We start from the raw sequence: 18,997 nt of genomic DNA, 5'->3' as shown, positions 1-18,997 counted from the left end.
CAGGGACCACATTATATCTATCCAATTAAGGCAAGAATAAGAAAATTTGTCAACTGCCTCTACTGTCTTAATGATACAAACTAATCAGTCTAGTATTCACTTGCTACTTTCCAGAAGTAGTTTAAGTGGCTTATCTTCTATAAAACTCCCTCTATCTGGCTCATGCAACCTACATCAGCTAAATCTCACTACTGTATCTTTAAAGACCAGTGATTCTACTTTATGACCAAATTCTTGAAGGAAAAGAGCTACTTTTTGCCTATGCCCAAATAATATAAAGTACAATTCAGTGGCTTTTAGTATATTTACAGTTGTATATCTATAGCCACTTTCTAATTCCAGAACATTTTCATCACCTCCCCCAACAAAAAATATCACCTACCCTTTAGCAGTCACTTTCCATTCCCCAGATGTCTCCCAGGCCCAGACAACCACTAATCTACTTTCTGTCTCTATGATTTGCCTATTTTGAACATCTCACATAAATGGAATCATATAATACGTGGTCTTTTGTAACTGACTTCTTTCGCTTAGCATAACATTTTCAAGGTTCATCTATGTTGTACCATGTACCAGTACTTCACTCCTTTCTGTGGCCAAATAATGTTCCATTGTATGAAATTTCCATATATTTAGACTACAGAAAAATAAAAGCAATAGCCTAATAGACAAAAACAAATATACTCCACTGTATGGATACACCATATTTTGTTTATCTATTCATCAGTTGATGGACAATTAGATTGTTTCTACTTTTTGGATATAATGAATAATGCTCCTATGAACATTAGTGTACAAGTTTTTAGGTGGACGTACATTTTAATTTCTCTTGGGTATATACCTGGAGTGAATTACTGAGCCATATGGTAACTCTATGCTTCAACATTCTGAGGAACTGCCGAACTATTTTTCAAAGTAGCTACCTCATTTTACAATCTCACAAGTAATGTGGGAGGGCTCCAATTTCTCCACATCCTAGCCAACATTTGTTAATGACTTTATTATTTTAGTCATCCTAAGTGGGTGTAAAGTGGTATCTCATCATGGTTTTGATTTGCATGTCCCCAGAAACCCTATGGGGCAGTTCTACTCTGTCCTATAGGGTCGCTATGAGTCGGAATCAACTTGGCGGCAATGGGTTTGGTTTTTTTTTTTAAATGACTACTGATGTTGAGCATCTTTTCATGTGCTTATTGGCCATTTGTATAACTTCTTTGGAGAAACGTCTATTCGGATCCTTTGCCCGTTTTTTACTTATCTGTCTTTTTACTGTTTGGTTGTAAGAGTTCTTTGTCCCTATCAGACATATGATTTGCCGATTATCTCCCATTCTGTAGGTTGTCAACTTTCTTGATGATGTCCTTTGAGACACAAATGTTTTTAACTTTGATAAAGCCAAAATTTATCTATTTTTTCTTTTGTTACTTGTGCCTTTGGTGTCATTTCTAAAAAACCGTTGCTTACCCAATGTTATAAAGGTTTACTCATGGCTTTTCCTAAGAGTTTTATAGTTTTAGCTCTTACATTTAGGTCTATGATCCATTTTGAGTTAGTTTTTTTGTATGTGTGAGATAGGGATCCAACTTCATTTTTTTGCACGCAGATATTCAGCTGTCTCCGTACTATTTGTTGAAAAGACATTGAATTGTCTTGACATCCTTGTTGAAAAATCATCGATCATATATATGAAGGTTTATTTCTAGACTATTAATTCTGTTTTATTGATCTGTAAGCCTATCCTTAAGCCAGTAGTACACTGTCTTGATTATTATAGCTTTGTAGTAAGTTCTGAAACTGAGAAGTATGAATCCTCCAACTCTGTTCTTCTTTTCAAGACTGATTTGGCATCCTTGCATTTCCATATGAATTTTAGGATCAGCTTGTCAATTTCTGCAAAAAAGGAAGCTGGGATTTTGATAGGGCTTGCACTGAATCTATAGATCAATTTGGAGAATATTGCCCTCTTAACAATAACAACTCTTCCTATCCATGAACACAGGCTATCTTTCCATTTACTTAGTTTTCTTTCAAAAATGTTTTGTGGTTTTCACTGTACAAGTTGCATTTCTTTTGGTAAATTTATTCCTAAATACTTTATCCTTTTTTACGCTACTGTAAACAGAACTGTCTCTTTAATTTCATTTTTGTATAGTTTATTGCTAGTGTATAGAAATACAACTGATTTTTGTATATTTATCTTATATCTTGCAACCTTGCTGAACTCGTTAATTAGTTCTAATAGGTATTTTTGTGGATTCGTTAGGATTTTCTACTCATAAGGTTATGTTATCTGCAAATAGAGGTAGTTCTTTTTTTTCTAATCTGGATGTCTCTTATTTCTTTTTCTTGCCTAATTGTACTGATCAGAACTTTGAATACAATATTGAATAGAAGTGGCGAAGAGTAACCATCCTTGTCTTATTCCTGATCTTAGCGGGAAAAGCAATCAGTCTTTCACCAGTAAGTATGACATCAGTTGTGTGGTTTTCATAGCTGCCCTTTATCAGGTTGAGGAAGTTACTATATTTTCATGCTGAGACATACTAATACTCTTTGTATTTTAATAATAAACCAAGGCTAGGAAGAGCTTTTATCTAAGCTTTCCAGAATTATAGGGCCCAATCTAAAACTGGACTTTTGATCCAACTGCAGTTATAGGCTAACTTCAACCATACAATAAAGGTTTGGTTTCCAATATAACTAGGTTTCCTATAACTAGTCTTTAATGCAAGTAAGTACCTTTTAGGTACCATTAGTTAAGGTAAAATTTTTAAAGTTTTGCCAAACCAATCTTGTTTTCTCCTCTTAACAAGTGTAGTTTTTCCCAGAATGTACACACTGTATAAAAGTTTATGTTCTTTTTATATGAAGGTCATATAAGTACACAAAATATGCAGCTAAAACCAGTTAAGTTATAATCCTCCTGCCAAGGAATCCTAAGTGGTAACAGGATGTAAGATGTACAATATTATACTAGATATATATGATAATGTACTAAATAAGGCAGATTAAAACAAACACTCTGTCAGAATATCCATGTCAAATGGGGATGTGGTAGTCTAGAAAAACATATTCACTATCATGCCCAAACAAGTGGGACAAATATAACTAATCCATCAAAATTTTTAATACAAAAAAGTTGAAATTAATTATAGGATTCTAGTCTCCAATTATATATAAAATTTTACCTTCTAAAAATGCTTACCATTTTCAAGTTATGAAGTGAGAAAGAAACAGTTTACTCCATCAGGCAAACTGTTCCCCTTTACAAAATTACCTGCCCTTGTCTTACTATACTGTATAATATCCTAATGAATTGCAAGTCAATATGCCTTAAAAAAAAAAAGTTATTATCTTCTTATAGGGAGAATTAAGTCCTACATGACAAAAATCCACTAAGATGCTCCCAATTATCAAGTTTTCTCATATAATTTATTTACATTTTAAGAATTTGCTACATTTCCATTTCTCTCCCATTGAGCTCTCATGAATAATTTGTTTTATGTATTTATTGCTTTTTACTTCTGTCATTATAATTCAAAAATATAAGCTGACTACAGACCTACTCAATACCACAATCATTCTTCCATTTAATGAATACTTCCAGAGTATCCACTATGTGCTAAGGAGTATGCTAGGCAATGATATTATAGTGGTAAATAAGATAAAGTCCCTGCCTTCAAGAAGCTTATATTCTAGTAAAATAAGTTAGATAACTCAAACAAATGAATAACTTCTGACAGAGATAAATGTAAAGGTGAAATAAAAGGCAATGGGACAGAGTAACAGAGCTGAGAACTAAATAATGATGAAGAACTAGAGTAAGGGAGTTCTAAGCAAAAGGAACCGCAAACGCAAAAGCCCTAAGATGGAAATGTGCATAGTGTGTTTGAGGAAAGAAAGAAGAGCGCGTCAGATGAACTATAGAGTACAAGGACTTTGTAGGCCACAGATTTTATCTAATTGCAAGGGGAAGCCAATGGAGAATTACAAACAGAAATGCAATAAACTGATCTATCCTTTGAGAAGATCACTCTTGCTGCTATGTGAAGAATGAAATGTAAGGAGGAATAAGTAGTGGCAGTTAACAGAAAACAATATTCTTTCAATAACATGTTTCTTAGCCCTCTCTCTTTCTTTCTTTTCCCAATCCCATCACCTGCATGCTGGCTGTTATAACTTTCTACTACATGGACTACTTAAAAGGCATCCAAACTGGTCTCCCTGTTTCTATAGCTACACTGCATTTTTTCTTTTCTTTTTTTAATGCTTTGAAAATGCCCACTCTCATTGCTTCAAAAGCCTCAATAACTCACCACTCCCAACAAAACAAAATCCAAATTGAGTGGAATTCAAAAACTTTCCACAATCTAATCCCAAACCACCTTTCCAGTCATCTCCCACTACTAATCTGACTCTACTGTTCCGCTCAATATGGTCTGCTCTCTTTCCTGAACGCAGCTATCACGCTACCTTCTTGCTTTCATGTCTCTACTCACATTGACCCCTTTTCCTTATTCTTTCCTTACAGTCAAACTCTCTCTCTCCTTCTCTGCTCAGCATACATTCCCCTTGGATATTCAGAGCAGTGGCTTTTTGACTATAACCCATAGTATTTTACATTATGACCCAGTATATAACAAGTTTCATACCTCTCTATTTAACTTTACTTCATGCAATGCATTTTGATACTTTCTTATTCTATTTCGTTTTCAATATGTTCACATAGACCACTAATGGGTTTCAACATTCAGTTTGAAAAACACTACTACTGTACCTTTCTAGGACATTCACTGGTCACTTAACTAGATCATGGCATTGAAAGATGAAATCTATAATTACCAAACTATAAAGACCTTAAGCTTAAGGATAGGATAAGGTCACTATCTTATACTTCCTTTTATCTACCACAATGCTAAACACAGTATTTATTAATCATTACTAAAGAGAATGATTTATATTAAACATAACTATCTTATTCTTGGTCAGGTAGGATAACGATTAGTACTGTTTTCTGATCACATTCACTTTGTTTCAAATTATAATTATGATGGTCAAAATGGCCAATTTAGAATGATACTTTGACCCACACTTTCTGCCCTCCTACCTTGCACAGTGGGAACACACAGTAAATATTCCATAAACGCTAATTTTCATCTTTCTTTCCCTCAGAGGTATGAGAAAGTCCCTAGATGGAAGACATCTATTACCATTCACTGAACACTCTTTTCCTTTGTTGCAAATACTCAGGCACTTTTGCTCTGCCTAGGAAAGCATTATTATTCCAGTGTCCTCATTTGGCCCTTCCAGCTTTGCCAAAGTTGTAATCAGGGTAAGTCTTTTGTTTAGATGGAATGACAGCTATTAAGGTTGAATGGCCTCTCCTGCAGTCAGCACTACAGTTCTTGACCATTAAAGTCCTGTTAAACTTGTTGACTCTTTCCAAAACATCATCAGTAATTTGAATCAAGAAAATAAAGCAATGAAGCGATCTAAAATCTGCACTGAATAGTCTCTTCTCTGGCAAAGGATCCAACTTACAAGGTAAGCCAAACAAACAAAGCAAATTCTTAAATCTCAAAGTCTCATTAAGTTTACCATGAAATGATTCACATAGGTTCCTGAGGAATGCAGAACATCTAAAGGTAGTCTGCTTGCCTTTCACCTCCACCTCCTGGGCCTGTTAGGACCTCTTGTGGGTCCAGGGGGACAGAGGGAGTACACAGGTAACCAAATGCTCTGAATCATCTAGACCAGGCTCAGGGTAGCCAACAGGGTTTCAGGCAAAATAAGCCCCCAGGACCATCCAAGAAAGAATCTAAATTTCTGTATCGGTCTTAAAACTATCTAAAGCTCCCTAAAGGGCTATAGGCATCCTGGGGTAATTGTGGGCCAGAACAAACTACTCTGGGCCTGCCAGACACCAAATCTCCACCATTAGGCTTCCCTCTGAGATCTGGAGGTAAGAAAGAACCTCAACATTTGTTGTCTATAGTCTCCTCAAAGCCAGACTTTTGGCTTCAGGAATCTTAGGTTTTTGTTTAAGATAGCCATCTGGAATTACACTGCCATTCACTAAGAATTCAAAATCATCTATTCTAATTCTCACTGCATTTGCCACCGAAAAAAAAAAAAAAAAAAAAACTAATTCAGAGCAGCTTTATATACAAGATATTAGAACCAAACTAAAAGGAAAAAAAAAAAACTAACATTAATATACTATATATAAAGTGGCAAAATTTCAATACTATGATTACTTTCAGAAGTATCTTTTCAGAATGAAGACAAAATCAAACTACCCCATTGATAGTGAGTTGCTAGCTTCACGTAAGTTCACAGTCAAAGGCAGATGAAAGGTAAGCCAAAATTCGATTATTTTTAAAGGATGCCAAAACTAAGTTAATTTTTTTTAAAAAACATGTCAAAGAAAAACTATGCCTTGGTAAAAACGATCATTAAATAGAACTGGGGGGTGAGCCGTAAAAAATATAGTTACAGGCTTAATTTTTTAAAAATATTACTATGCTATTTGGCTGAAACTTCTTCCCCTTTAATATATTTTTGTGTCTACCAATCTTTTGGGGTTTTTTTTTGCTAGATCACAGGCCAATAACTTTTCAGAAGTGGGGTACACATTATTAAATTTGATTCTTCCTGTGGCACTGACCCTCTGACATGCTCCACTCAATTAGAGATTTGTATTGATAAATATCCTTCTTTTAAACCACATATATCTTGGAAAGGTTAATTCTATAATCACCTTTCAATGAAGGCTTGAAGACAGGGAAAGAGGAAAAGAGGGACAGAAGGAAGGAAGGAAGAAATAATCTGAGATATAAAATAATAAAGACACATGAGGTCACCATGAGTCGGAATCGACTCAATGACAACAATAATAACATTAGCCCTTTTGAGGATAACAGACATTCACTTCTGGGGCTAGCAGAAGAGAACAGAAAAGGATGAGGCAAGCATGTCTAAAGTGAGGTATGGTAGGAAACCAGCCACAAAGTCTTAGACAAGTCAATAAAAGAAAATAAGAACAAAAGACCTTCACTGGAGATCATGTGGAGCCCAGGTGATAAAAGTCACACGTTACACCTGTGCCACAGTCAAATAGTAGTTTAAACAACATATAGGTCTTATTAAAGGTAAAACTATGGGTGATAAAAATATCTTCTTGAGTTTTTTTTTTTTTTATCAATAATCAGAATTGATATACAGAATGCATTAAAGTTTACTCCAAGATTGAAAAGCTCCATTCCAAATAGTTTACTAAGAGTTTCTTTTTTCCAGTATTAAGCAAGGGTTTTGCCAAGTTTCCATGCGGGTCCCCCAAGGACCATATCCACATCAGTGAAATAATTATAAACCGTTTATTGGCATTTAACCAATATGACCCAAAATTCACTCTGTGCTCTAATTTAAAGTTCAATGTAAGGTTTTATTTTCGGCATCCTCACAGCTGTCATTTCTTGGTATTTTTTGCTGTTTAAACTAGCCAAATACTTCCTTTAACCCACCCAGATCTTTAATATATCAGAAAAATAAGGCAGAAGAGAGATTCTGAAAAAAAGGAGGATCTCCTGCCGAAAACTGCTTTGCCACAAACTAGCAAAATGTCTTTAACTAGACCACTGAACTCTGAGCTCTACTTTTAGCCTTAATTCAGTATTATAATAGCCATCATCTACTGAGCATGCATCAAGTACTAGGCACTGAGGATACAAAATGGAACAAGACGGAATCTTGTCTCTCAGGTAGTCATAGTCATGTGGCAGAAAGTCTTACAATAGGAGATATGAAAAGAGCATTGTACAAATTGGTAAAAGCCACTAAGTTTGTCTGGAAGACTATGCTAAGACTACTGATAGAGGATATGATATTTTAACTCATCCCAAAATGAGGCAGTAGGCTAGTCAACCTGTAAGGACTCTTCTATTAAGAAAAAGGATGAAAAAAAAGTTGAAGGTCATGGAGATCTTGTTTGTCAAAAATGGTTCTTGCAGATGATTCCAGTTTGTTGGTTATTAATCACTGTACCAAAAAAAGAATTTTATACTCCTACAATCCGTATCTTCTCTCCCAAATGTGTCCTTTTCTTATATTCCTTTTCTCAATAAATGGTAATACCATCTGAAACTTAACATTCCGTAGCCAACTAATCACAAATTTCCATTGATTCTACTCCATTCTATCTACTTCTATCTCTATGACCTAGATTACTATAATAGCTCCAAAAGGGTCTTCCTATCTTTGGTATCCCAAACCAACCAATTCTTCACACTATAGCCAAAGTGATCTTTCTAAAACACAAATCTGATCATATGACAACCCATCTTATAATCATTCAACTGCTTCTTATTGCTCTCAGGAAAAGTCCAAACTCTTCAGCATACTTGAAAAGACCCTTCAAAATCTAGCCTGGCTTGCCTTGTGCTACAATCTTTCACACGCATACTGAACCTCTTGCAGTTTTCTCAACATACAATGCTCACTCACCCTCCTGTGATGAGCCTTCCAAGATTCCTTCAAAGAAGAACTGGATAACCCTCCAAGATGATCTTTCAGCACCCTCTACTTCTCCATAATTATACTTACCCCACTACATAGTATTTTAATTGCCTGTCTGTCTCTCCCATGAAGGCGTAAGTTCCTTAAGTACAGAAATTATCGTATAAATTTGTGTATTTGTGCCTGACCTGGCCTGGCACTAACGTGCCTGATAAATATTCGTCGAATGCATGAATAAATTAAATGAATGAAGAAACTGCAAAGAGAAATTCAATGTCCTGCAATTTGTCATAATGTTTATTACCTACACTTAAGAAATCTAATCCTTTAAGTCACGAGCCTATCATAATTAATCTGTTTTGAAAGACAGAAATAAAGCAAGCAATATCATAAACTCAAAATTCAAATGAGCTTAAAAATATACATACTTCTTCCAGTTTAGATAATATGGGCTTACTTTTAAAGACTTTTTTTTTGGAGGAAATACATATACATCAGAACTATGATGATACGCCTGCACAGTTTAAAATTAAATTCAACTACATATATACTATTACATTATTGTCACAGGTAAACTGTGAGTTTGCTTTTTAACATAAATTAAAGCTGCACCTCTCATCAATGACTCACCGATTCTTTTCCAGCTCATTGTGCGTAGACCTAAAAGAAGAAAGGGGAAAAAAAAGTATCAGCCATGTTTTTTTGCTAAGTCTATAGAAAGGAGGACTAGTTTAGTTACTGCTGCATCACACTCAATGAACTTATTTAACAGTGCACTATCTGGTCACACTTCTATAATTTCACTCATCAAGAGGAAATAGTCTACATTCATGACAATGGTTCATTCATTCAGTTACAGTGTTTTCAGTCAGTAACTTTAAAATATTCTGAAACCAGAGTTTCGTTGTTATTTTAATAAAATTGATACTAAACACATGTTGGTTCTGCTGTCTACTTCTAGCAGCCTACATTTTGTTGATTTGTAGATACTACACCAGAAATTCTAATTCAAATATAATCCCATATTTTATTTAAAAATAATTTTAAAAAAAGTAAGTATATTTTTATATCCTCCCATATCATCACCTACCCAACCCTAAACACATACAAAAAACACTGTTGGCTAACATAAAAGCTGAAAACAATCTTGTCTTACTCTAAGGGATACAGGCAAATTCAAGCCTTCTGCCTTTTGTGTGAAACATAAACAAGAAAAAGTTATACTAGAAAGAAAAATATGTTAATATAAATAAAGAAGATACAGTAATAAAGTCAAGAAACATTTTTAAAAAAAACTGGAAGGATATACCTCCAAATGCTAACAACAGTTCTTGTCTTTTGGTGACCTTTTTTCGTTTTGCTTTTCAGTATTTGTTATAATAATATTTACCATCTACCGAACTAGCATAGTGTCTTCCAGACATTGCGCTAAGCAGGTAGCATATTTCATCTCATTTTATCCCTAATATAACCCTTGTTATAGAAACAAGAATACTGAGGCTAAGAGAGGTCAAAAAACATACTCCCATCCTATCATGCATTGAATTGTGTCCCCCAAAAATATCTGTCAACTTGGCTGGGTCATGATTCCCAGTATTTTATGACTGTGTACCATTTTGTAATCTGATGTGATCTCCTTATGTGTTGTAAACTCTATCACTATGATGTAATAAAATGGATTAGAGGCAGTTATACTGATGAGATCTACAAGAGTAGATAGTGTCTTAAGCCAATCTCTTTTGACATATAAAAGAGAGAAAAGCAAGCAGAGACACACGGGAACCTCATACCACCAAGAAAGCAGTGCTGAGAGCGGAGTGCATCCTTTGGACCTGAGATTCCTGCATTGAGATGCTCCCAGAACAAAGAAAGACTGATGACAAGGACCTTCCTCCAGAGCCAACAGAGAAAGCCTCGCCCTGGAGCTGACGCCCTGAATTTGGACTTGTAACCTATTAGACTGTGAGAAAATAAACTTCTCTTTGTTAAAGCCATCCACTTGTGGTATTTCCGTTATAGCAGCACTAAATGACTAAGACTCATCCCAAGAACATTGTAGGTGGCGATCATGATTTAAGCCTAGGTCTATCTTATTCCAAACCTCAAGTTCTTAACTACCTGGTGAGAGGCAATATTAAACAGAAGTTAAGAGCATAAACTCTAAGGCCAGACTGCCTGGGTTCAAATACTGTGTGGCCTTGGGGAAGTCCCTTGATTTCTCTGTGCTCAGTGTCCTTATTTATGAAATAGAAAAAAATAACAGTACTTGCCTCATATAATTGTTATGAGAACTAAACAAGTTTATAGTGAACTGCAAAGTATAATAAACTCTATAAAGTTAACCACTCATAGGATTATGCTATATTTGTTTGCTTGAATGAATATGTATGGCTTTTGCAATAATTTAGCATTACCACTACAGGAATATTATAAAGGACAATTTAAGTTCCTGTCACTGAAACTAAAACTTTAATCATTTTAAATATTCTAATTAGTGTCAAATGCCTTCAGAATATTAGATTACTGAGTGCTTTAATCTGATTTATTAACCCAATGGATATTTAATAATCAGATTCCCAAAGCTTAACAGTAAGAGTGTTCTTTGCTAGTCTTGTACTTTGTGGAAATTTTACCCACTGTCTTAGTTCAAGAACCAAAAGGTTAAGTTGCAGGATATGAGGTCAACACACAAAAATCAGTTGGGTTTCTATACACTAGCCATGAGAAATCTGAAAAGGAGATTAAGAAAATGACTCCATTTACAATAGCAACTAAGAGAATAAAATATCTAGGAATAAATTTACTCATGGATGTGAGAGACTCCTACGGTGAAAATTACAAAACACTGCTGAAAGAGACTAAAGAAGACCTGAATAGACAGAAAGATGTCCCATGCTTATGGACTGGAAGACTTAATATAGTCAAGATGTCAACACTACCCAAAGCAATCTACAGATACAATGCAATCCCAATCAAAATTCCAACAGCATTCTTTACAGAAATGGAAACATTAATCCTCAATTTTGTATGGAAATACAAGAGGTCCCTAATAGCCAAGGCAATTTTGAAGTAGAACAAAGCAGAAGGCCTCACACTTCCTGACTTCAAAACATATTACACAGCTATCGTTATCAAAACAGCCTGATACTGGTTTAATTACAGACCAATGGACCTATGGAATAGAAATGAAAATCCAGAAATAAATCCAAACATCTATGGTCAATTGATTTTCGACAAGGGTGCCAAATTCATTCAATGAGGAAGAACAGTCTCTTCAACAAATGGTGCTGGCAAAACTGCATTTCCACATGCAGAAAAATGAAACAAGATCCATACTTCACATCATACACAAAAACTAATTCAAAATAGATCAAGGACCTAAATGTTAAATCTAAAACCATAAAGTTCTTAGAAGAAAATAAGGGAGCAAAGCTTCAGGACCCAATACTTTTCAATGAAAGATTATCAAACACAACAATGAATGCATGAGCAATAGAAAACAAAATAGATACAGGCGTACCTCTGAGATATTGCGAGTTCAGTTCCAGACTGCCACAATAAAGCAAATATAGCAATAAAGTGAGTCACATGAATACTTTGGTTTCCCAGTACACATAAGTTATGTTGACACTATACTGCAGACTATTAAGTGTGCAACAGCATTGTCTAAAAAAAAAAGTACATACCTTAATTAAAAAATACTTTATTGTTAAAAAATGCTAACCATCATCTGAGCCTTCAGCTAGCTGTAATCTTTTTGCTGGTGGAGGGTCTTGCCTTGATGTTGATGGCTGCTGGCTGATCAGGGTGCTGGTTGCTGAAGGTTGGAGTGGCTGTAGCAATTTCTTAAAATAAGACAACAATGAAGTCGGCCGCATTGATTGACTCTTCCTTTCACAAAAGATTTCTCTGTAGCATGCGATGCTGTTTGATAGCATTCTACCCACAGTAGAACTTCTTTCAAAATTGGAGTCAATCCTCTCACATCCTGCTGCTGCTTTATCAACTAAGTTTATGTAATATTCTAAATCCTTTGTTGTCATTTCAACAATGTTCACAGCATGTTCACCAGGAGTAGATTCCATCTCAAGAAACCACTTTCTTTGCTCATTCATAAGAAGCAACTCCTCGTCCATTAAAGTTTATATGAGATTGCAGCAATTCAGCCACATCTTCAGGCTCAACTTCTAATTCTACTGCTCTTGCTATTTCTACCACATCTGCAGTTACTTCCTCCACTGAAGTCTTAAACCCCTCAAAGTCATCCACGAGGGCTGGAATCAACTTCTTCCAAACTCCTGTTAATGTTGATATTTTGATCTCCTCCCATGAATCATGAATGTTCTTAATGGCATCTAGAATGATGAATCCTTTCCAGGAGGTTTTCAATTTACTTTGCCCAGATTATCAGAGGAATCACTATCTATGGCAGCTATAGCCTTACGAAATGTATTTCATAAATAATAAGACTTGAAAGTTGAAATTACTCCTTGATCCCTGGGCTGCAGAATGACTGTTGTGTTAGCAGGCATGAAAACAACATTAATCTCCTTGTACATCTCCATCAAAGCTCTTGGGTGATCAGGCGCACTGTCAATGAGCAGTAATATTTTGAAAGGAATCTTTTTTTTCTGAGCAGTAGCTCTCAACAGTGGGCTTAAAATATTCAGTAAACCACGTTGTAAAAACAGATGTGCTGTCACCCAGGCTTTGTTGTTCCATTTATAGAGCACAGGGAGAACAGATTTAGCATAATTCTTAAGGGCCCTAGGATTTTCAGAATGGTACATAAACACTGGCTTCAACTTAAAGTCACCAGCTGCATTAGACCCTAACAAGAGAGTCAGCCTATCCTTTGAAGCCAGGCATTGACTTCTCCTCTCTAGCTAATGAAAGTCCTAGATGGCATGTTCTTCCAATATAAGGTTGTTTCATCTACACTGAAAATCTATTGTTTAGTGTAGCCATCTTCATCAATTATCTTACCTAGATCTTCTGGATAACTTGCTGCAGCTTCTACTTCAGCACTTGCTGCTTCACCTTGCACTTTTCTGTTATGGAGATAGCTTCTTTCCTTAAACCTCATGAACCAGCCTCTGCTAGCTTCAACTTTTCCTCTGCAGCTTCCTCATCTCTCTCAGACTTCACAGAAATGAAGAGAGTTAAGGCTTTACGTTGTGGCTGGTTTATCTTCTATCCAGACCACTAAAACTCTCCATATCAGCAATAATGCTGTCTTGCTTTCTTATCATTCGTATGTTCACTGGAGTAGCACTTTTAATTTCCTTCAAAAACGTTTCCTTTGCATTCACAACTTGGCTAACTGTTTGGCACAAGAGACCTATCTCGGCTTTAGACATGCCTTCCTCACTGAGCAGTAAAACACACACACATTTATTGATTAAGTTCACCGTCTTATACGGGCATGGATCACAGTGCTCCAAAATAATTACAACAGTAACATCAAACATCACTGATCACAGATCACCACAACAAATATAATAATAATGGCAAAGTTTAAAATATTGCGAGAATTACCAAAACGTGACACAGAGATATGAAGCGAGCACATGCTGTTCAAAAAATGGTGCAGACCGACTTGCTCGATGCAGGGTTGCCACAAACCTTCAATTTATAAAAAACAGTTATCTGCAAAGAGCAATAAAGCGAGGCGCAATAAAATAAGGTATGCCTGTAACTGGGACCTCATAAAAGTTAAGTACTTATGTTTATTAAAAATACTTTATCAAAAGAGTAAAGAGATAGCCTACAGACTGGGAAAAAAATCTTTGGGAACAATATAACTGATGAGGGTCTAATATCTAAAATATTTAGAAAACTTCTACAACTTAAAAACAAAAAGACAAATAACCGAACCAAAAACTGGGCAAAGGATATGAAGAGACACTCACCAAAGATGATATTCAAATGGCCAACAGACACATGAAAAGATGCTCAACTTCATTAGCCATCAGAGAAATGCAAATCAAAACTACAATGAGATACCATTTCACTCCTCCCTGGTGGCGCAGTGTTTAAGCATTCATCTGCTAACCAGAAGTTCTGCAGTCTGAATCCACCAGCTGCTCCTTGGAAACCCCACGGGGCAGTTCTACTCCATCCTATAGGGTTGCTATGAGTTGGAATCAACTCGACAGCAATGGCTTTGGTTTTTGGATTCATAGGTTGGCCAAGATTTAAAACAAAAAAAGGAAAATAACAACTGTTGGAGGGGATGTAGAGAAACTGGAACCCCCACCCATTGCTGATGGGAATGCAAAATGGTACAGCCACGTGGACAACAGCCTGGTGGTTCCTCAAAAAACTAGAGGTAGAGCTACCATATGACCAGCAATCCTACTCCTAGCTATATACCCTAAGGATCTAATAGAAGTGACACAAACAGACGTATGCACACCTATGTTCATCGCAGCACTATTCACAATAGCAGAAAGACGGAAACGACATAAGTGTCCATCAGCACAGATGGACAAGTGAAATGTGGTACATACATACAATAGAATACTACTCACCAATAAAGAAAAATGAGTTCCCAAAACACTTTGGAACATGAATGAACCTGGACGATATTATGCTGAGCAAATCAAGTTAATCACAAAAAAACAAATATTGTATTTTCTCACTTTCATGAAATAACATGGACAAGTAAATATAAAGACATTAACGTTCATTAGTGGTTACCAGGGACTAGGGTGGAGGGAGGGAGAAGTTCCCTCTCTAGATAGTAGACACTTGTAATTTTCGGTGATGGGAAAGGTAACACTGAATGAGGGTAAAGTGTACCCTGCTTAACAAAGGTAAACAATGTCACTAAAAAGTACATAAGAAAAAAGGACCTGTTGGTAATTGCTATGTCATATATAATTTTGAAACAACAGCAAAAACAACCAAAAAATACATGCATGGGTATATATGTATGTATGCAGGCATATATGTGTATAGGTATACATATAAACCAAAAAGCCAAACCCACTGCCGTCTAGTCGATTCTGACTCACAGTGACCCTACAGGACAGAGCAAACTGCCCCAATCGGTTTCCAAGGAGCAGCTGGAGGATTCAAACTGCCGACCTTTTGGTTAGCAGCTGAGCTCTTAACCACTGTGCCACCAGGGCTCCATAAGTATATGTGTTTATATATAAAACCAAATCAAAACCATTGCCGTAGTCAGTTCCAATTCATAGCAACCCTATAGGACAGTGCAGAACTACCCCATAGGGTTTCCAAGGAGCAGCTGGTGGATTCGAATTGCCGACTTTTTGGTTAGCAGCTGAGCTCTTAACCACTGTGCCATCAGGGCTCCATATATGTATGTACGTAGGCATATATGTGTATAAGTATGTATGTATGTGTGTACATATAGGTGTATGCATATGTATATGTAATCTGTGTGACTGCACATACATTCAATAACACATAGGGGGCACAGTTATGGATACTTCTTAGACATAACTAAGCACCTCACAGGATTAGATTTCTGTGTTTGAAGGATTAGGACCATAGTCTCATGATACATCTTGGTCAACTGGCATAATATAGTTCATAAAGTTATGTTCTACATCCTAGTTTGGTGAGTGGTGTCTGGGGACTTAAATGCTTGCAAGCGGCCATCTAAGATAACAACTATTGGTCTCTACTTGTCCAGAGTAAAAGAGAAAGAAGGAAATCAAAGACTCAAAGAAGGAACTAGTCTACAGAGCAAACAGTCTACACAAAACACGGCTTCATCTACCCTGAAACCAGAAAAACTAAATGGTGCCTGGCTACTACTACCGACTGTTCTCATGAGGGCCACGATAGATAGACCCTGATAGAATGGGAGAAAAAATGTGCAACAGAACCTCGAATTCCTTAAAAAAAAAACCAAAAAACCCAGACCTACTGGACTGGTTGAGAAGACTACTGCCCTGAGATACTCTTCAACCTTAAACCAAACTAACCCCCGAGGTCACCTTGTAGCTAAATAACAAACTGGCTCAAAAAATAATGAGTATCACTCATAAGTACTGCACTCCTTTAAAACATCACCTATATGAGACCAAACGGTAAACAACTACTTTAAAACAAAAATGAAAATGTAAGGGAGCAGAGAAACTAGATTAATGGAAATGAAACAACCAGAACAGAAATAATTAACGTTCACACATTGTGAAGAATGTAATCAATGTCACTGAACAACCTGTGTACAAATTGTTGAATGGGAACTTAAACTTCTATGTAAACCTTCACCAAAAACACAATAAAACATTATTTAAACAAAAGAAAGAACCAAAATGCTTGAGTTGCAGTCTCCAGTCTACCTTTTTGCTTTCTTAGCAGTTTCATAAGGTCCAAGAGACATGGAATGAAAAAAAAAAGTGATGGTTATTTCAAAGAGATTATCTCAAAGGAGGTAAAAAGAGCATGTTTCAAGACCCCCACACATCTTGTCAGTTTGTCATACTGTGGGGACATGCATCTTGCTGTGATGCTGGAAGCTATGCCATCGGTATTCAAATACCAGCAGGGTCACCCATGGCAGACACGTTTCAGCTGACCTTTCAGATTACGAAGGACCCGGTGGTCTACTTTTGAAAAGAATTAGCCGATGAAAACCTTATGAATAGCAGAAGAACACTGTCTGATATAGTGCCGGAAGATGAGCCCCTCAGGTTGGAAGACACTCAAAATATGACTGGGGAAGAGCTGCCTCCTCATAGTATTGCTGACCTTAACGACACGGATGGAGTCAAGCTTTCGGGACCTTCATTTGCTGATGTGGCATGACTCAAAATGAGAAGAAACAGCTGCAAACATCTATTAATAATCAGAACGTGGAATATACAAAATATGAATCTATGAAAATTGGAAATTGTCAAAAATGAAACGGAACACATAAACATCAATATCCTAGGCATTAGTGAGCTGAAATGGAATGGTACTGGCCATTCTGAACTGGACAATCATACAGTATACTATGCTGGGAATGACAACTTGAAGATGAATGGCATTGCATTCTTTGTCAAAAAGAACATTTCAAGACCCACCCTGAAGTACAATACAGTCAGAGTAATACCCGTATGCCTACAAGGAAAACCAGTTAATATGATTATTATTCAAATTTACGCACCAACCACTAAGGCCAAAGACAAAGAAATTGAAGATTTTTAGCAGCTTTTGCAGTCTGAAATTGATCAAACATGCAATCAGGATGCACTGATAATTACTGGTGACTGGAATGCAAAATTTGGAAACAAAGAAGAAGGATCTGTAGTAGGAAAACATGGGCTTGGTGATAGAAACGGTGTTGGAGATCACATGATGAATTTTGCAACACCAACTACTTCTTCACTGCAAATACCTTTTTCATCAGCATAAACAGCGACTACACACGTGAACCTCGCCAGATGGAATACACAGGAATCAAATCGACTACATCTGTGGAAAGAGACGATGTAAAAGCTCAATATCATCAGTCAGAACAAGCCCAGGGGCTGACTGCAGAACAGACCATCAATTGCTCATATGCAAGTTCAAGTTGAAGCCGAAGAAAATTAGAACAAGTCCATGAGAGGTGAGGATAGCCACCTGAATTTAGAGACCATCTCAAGAATTGATTTGACGCACTGAACACTAATGACCCAACACCAGACGAGTTGTAAAACGACATCAAGAACATCACACATGAAGAAAACAAGAGGTCATTAAAAAACAGGAAAGAAAGGAAAGACCCAAAATGGATGTCAGAAGAGACTCTGAAACTTGCTCTTGAACGTCGAGTTGCTAAAACAAAAGGAAGAAATGATGATGTAAAAGAGCTGAACAGAAGATTTCAAAGGGTGGCTCGAGAAGACAAAGTAAAGTATTATAATGACATGTGCAAAGACCTGGAGATAGAAAACCAAAAGGGAAGAACACACTCGGCATTTCCCAAGCTGAAAGAACTGAAGAAAAAACTCAAGCCTCGAGTTGCAATACTGAAAGATTCTACGGGGAAAATATTAAACGACCCAGGAAGCATCAAAAGAAGATGGAAGGAATACACAGAGTCACTATACCAAAAACAATTGGTCGACGTTCAGCCATTTCAGGAGGTAGCATATGATCAGGAACCCATGATACTGAAGGAAGAAGTCCAAGCTGCCCTGAAGGCACTGGCGAAAAACAAGGCTCCAGGAACTGACAGAATACCAACTGAGATGTCTCCACAAATGGATGCAGCGCTGGAAGTGCTCACTCGTCTATGCCAGGAAATTTGGAAGACAGATACCTGGCCAACCAACTGGAAGAGGTCCATATTTATGCCTATTCCCAAGAAAGGTGATCCAGCCGAATGCAGAAATTACCTAACAGTATCATTAATATCACATGCAAGTGAAATTTTGCTGAAGATCATTTACAAGCGGCTGTAGCAGTGTATCGACAGGGAACTGCCAGAAATTCAAGCCGGATTCAGAAGAGGATGCAGAACCAGGGATATCAT

At 36.6% G+C, this 18,997-nt stretch overlaps 1 protein-coding gene across 4 annotated transcripts in view; it reads right to left on the bottom strand.

Annotated features, from left to right (window-relative positions):
- The window catches only part of MXI1 (MAX interactor 1, dimerization protein), a 97,552-nt gene that overhangs the window by 34,868 nt on the left and 43,687 nt on the right, over positions 1-18,997 (bottom strand). For 3 of the 4 annotated variants that reach the window (XM_004374837.3, XM_023729925.1, XM_004374838.2), the window contains exon 3: positions 9,145-9,174. The exons of the other annotated variant lie outside the window; for it this stretch is intronic. In XM_004374837.3, the coding sequence (XP_004374894.1) occupies positions 9,145-9,174 (30 nt within the window). The remainder of the gene's footprint in view (positions 1-9,144; positions 9,175-18,997) is intronic. 4 annotated transcript variants of the gene reach the window in all.

Source organism: Trichechus manatus, unplaced genomic scaffold (genome assembly GCF_000243295.1).
Source record: "Trichechus manatus latirostris isolate Lorelei unplaced genomic scaffold, TriManLat1.0 scaffold00031, whole genome shotgun sequence".
NCBI classification, from domain to species: domain Eukaryota; kingdom Metazoa; phylum Chordata; class Mammalia; order Sirenia; family Trichechidae; genus Trichechus; species Trichechus manatus.
The sequence above is the reverse complement of the archived record's forward strand: the minus strand, read 5'-3'. Positions and strand labels throughout refer to the sequence as shown.